The 3318-nt window shown below is 40.5% G+C and overlaps 1 protein-coding gene across 1 annotated transcript in view; it reads right to left on the bottom strand.

Annotated features, from left to right (window-relative positions):
* SAMHD1 (SAM domain and HD domain 1) overlaps positions 1–3318 on the bottom strand; it is a 73856-nt gene that overhangs the window by 29589 nt on the left and 40949 nt on the right. Inside the window, exons 10-11 of the mRNA XM_011975012.1 lie at positions 2518–2609; positions 1326–1441 (exon numbers count right to left, since the gene is read on the bottom strand). Coding sequence (XP_011830402.1) covers positions 1326–1441; positions 2518–2609 — 208 coding nt within the window. The remainder of the gene's footprint in view (positions 1–1325; positions 1442–2517; positions 2610–3318) is intronic.

Raw genomic sequence — 3318 nt, 5'->3', positions numbered from 1 at the left:
AGGCACCTGTAATCCCAGCTACTCGGGAGGCTGAGGAAGGAGAATCGCTTGTACCCGGGAGGTGGAGGCTGCAGTGAGCCGACATCATGCCATTGCATTCCCGACTGGGCTACAAGAGCAAAACTCTGTCCCACACTAAAAAAAAAAAAAGAACCTTTCCACACTAAGCTGCAGATTTTGTTTTTGCAGAAGTGTGGATAGATGTTCCTGGCATCTTGTGTTTTTGTAATGAAAATAATGTTAAATGGTCAAGTCGGTTTTTTGGTGTTCAATAGTAGTCCAGGTATGAGTTAAACAATGACAAGTCTGGGCAACATAGTGGGACCCTGTCTCTACAAAAATTGAAAAAATTACCCAGGTGTGGTAGCACATGCCTATAGTCCCAGCTACTTGGCTGAGGCTGAGGCTGAGGCAAGAGGATCACTTGAGCCCGGGAGGTTGAGGCTGCAATAAGCTATGATGGCGCCACTGCACTGCAGCCTGGATGACAGAATAAAATCCTGTCTCAAAATAAATAAATAAATTAAATTAAATTAAAAAGTTAAATAATGGGCCAGGCTTGGTGGCTCACACCTGTAATCCCAGCACTCTGAGAGATCGAGGCAGATGAATCACATGAGGTCAGGAGTTCGAGACCAGCCTGGCCAATATGGTGAAACCCCGTCTCTACTGAAAATACAAAAATTAGCTGGGCATGGTGGGGCATGCCTGTAATCCCAGCTACCCAGGAAACTGAGGCGGAAGAACTGCTGAAACCCAAGAGGTGGAGGTTGCAGTGAGCCAAGATTGCACCAGTGCACTCCAGCCTAGGTGACAGAGCGAGACTCCATCTGCAGGAAAAAAAAAAAAAAAGTTAAATAATGTATATTGAGTACTTATGTGTCAAGTCTATAGTAGGTGCTATGCCTCATTTAAACATCACAACAAAACTATATACTAGGTATCATTACCCTCATTTTACAGATGAAAGATTCAGATAGGTCAAATCCCCTTATCAAGGTCACTTTATCGGTACAAGACAGAAATAAAACTCAAATTCAAAAGGAGATAATTAGTTGGGAAGCTAAAATCCTTCCACCGGCTGTGTACAGTGGGTCACACCTGTAATCCTGGCACTTTGGGAGGTCAAGGCAGGAAGATCGCTTGAGCCCAGGAGTTTGAGAGATGCCTGGGCAATATAGTGAGACCCTTTCTTTCTTTTTTTCCAATTAAATAGTTATTTTGAAAAATGAAAAATAAAAGAAAGAAAAATAACTCACTGGCAATTCAAGGACATCTTATAGTTTATCTGAGATGGACCATCTATGTTACCTGTTACTTCTTACCTGTCAGCTTAGTATAGGCTTCCATGTCATCAATTGCTGTAGAAATGCGATACTTTTTTCCTCCAGCACCTGTAATCTCTATATAGTTGTCTGCTTTAAGGAAAGCATCTGTAATCCTAAAAATCATTTTGCAAAAATTTATGCTTATGAGAAATTTTGAATATTTGCCTTATGTCTTACTTAAGGAAATCTTTCTACTTTAGGGAAATAAAATAACGAGGCACAATGTTCTAAAGACAACTGTGTCTCCACCATACCAAATTTGTGCTTGGTGACCTGTGAGCTACCGTGCTTACTGTGTTCCAGGCACTGTGGCAGGGCTTTACATTCACCATCTTATTTAATCTTCCCAACAATAAGGTAGGTGTATTCAGCCCTCATTTTATAGATGCAGAAATGAAGTAAATTTTGATTTAACCAAGTTAGGAAGAAACAGGGCCAGGCTTTGAACCTAGATCTCTCTGAATTACAAAACAACAACAACAACAAAAACTCTTACCAAAGTATTAACATACAAATAGGAGAATGTACTCCAAGTAATCTGCTCATGACAAAGGATAGGTAAAAATAGGAATGAAGCTAAACTTCCTCAACACAACTGTGAAAACGAACATGAAAGGTTAATTAATTTAAGGCTATTTTAGAGACATGGAAGAAGTAACTTGACTCACACCCAGTGTTTGATAACTCCTCATGGAATCTTTGAGTCACGGGGAGACCTGGCTGTACAGTTTTCTGCTATGGTTCTGACTGGGTTAGGAAGAGGTAAAACTGCTGTTGGTTTTACCACTTGGTACTAATTTTGATAAATATTTGACAGGATACAAATAGACATTAATCTTCATCCTTAAAGTTAATTTTTGTCATTAATCTCAGAATTCAAATATTCACGTCCTACCTCCCATTCTGCTGATGACTAATATCTGGTACGTAAGTGACTAGCTGTGCCGAGGTCCTGGGTGATCTCAGCACTGCCGCTTCACGTCTGGCCTAAGTCCCTTTATCCACTTCTCTCCTTTTCCTCCAACTAAATTAACTCTATGCTAGATTTTTTTCTTTAAGGAAACCACTTTAAATTTAATCACTTAATATTTACTTGAACTTATCTAGAAATGTCTAGTTGAGCCTAGTATGATACTCTAGCCAAGTATCAAGGAAAATTTTATGGGGAAATGACAATCAAGTTTCTTACATTGTATCAATAATGTTGCCAACTTTGTGTTGATAAGCTCTACGGTGTAAAGAGTTGCGAGTGTGGAACATGTCATACAGGTTTCCAACTTCCTGCAGGAAAACATGAAGTAAATATTAATAGGATCAGATTATGTTAACCTTATTAGAGACAAGTATACAGGACAAGGAAAAGGGATTGTGGCAGACAAGAGGGCTTTGAACAGGGACTTCTTCATTAACACCTTTGACCCCACTACAAAATGAGGAGGCAGATTAGTAAAGCCATTTATTGGCTTGCAACTTTCATTCTTTTTTATTTTTATTTTTTATTTTTTTAAAGACAAAGTCTTGCTATGTTACTCAGGCTGGTCTTAAGTGATCTTCCCACCTCAACCTTGCTGGGATAACATGCATCAGCCACTGTGCCCAGCTAACTTTCATTCTTTGTTTTTTTTTGTTTTTTTTTTTTAGACGGAGTCTTGCTCTGTTGGCCAGGCTGTAGTACAAGTCTTTCATTGCAAGAACTTTCATTCTTTTTCTTTTCTTTTCTTTTCTTTTTTTTTTGAGATGGAGTCTCGCTCTGTCGCCCAGGCTGGAGTGCAGTGGCTTGATCTCGGCTCACTGCAAGCTCCGCTTCCTGGGTTCACGCCGTTCTCCCGCCTCAGCCTCCTGAGTAGCTGGGACTACAGGCACCTGCCACCACGCCCGGTTAATTTTTTTGTATGTTTTTTAGTAGAGACGGGGTTTCACTGTGTTAGCCAGGATGGTCTCGATCTCCTGACCTCGTGATCCACCCGTCTCGGCCTCCCAAAGTGCTGGG

Source organism: Mandrillus leucophaeus, unplaced genomic scaffold (assembly GCF_000951045.1).
Source record: "Mandrillus leucophaeus isolate KB7577 unplaced genomic scaffold, Mleu.le_1.0 Scaffold150, whole genome shotgun sequence".
Lineage (NCBI taxonomy): Eukaryota > Metazoa > Chordata > Mammalia > Primates > Cercopithecidae > Mandrillus > Mandrillus leucophaeus.
Note: the sequence above shows the minus strand (reverse complement) of the source record. Positions and strands in the feature narration are given on the sequence as shown.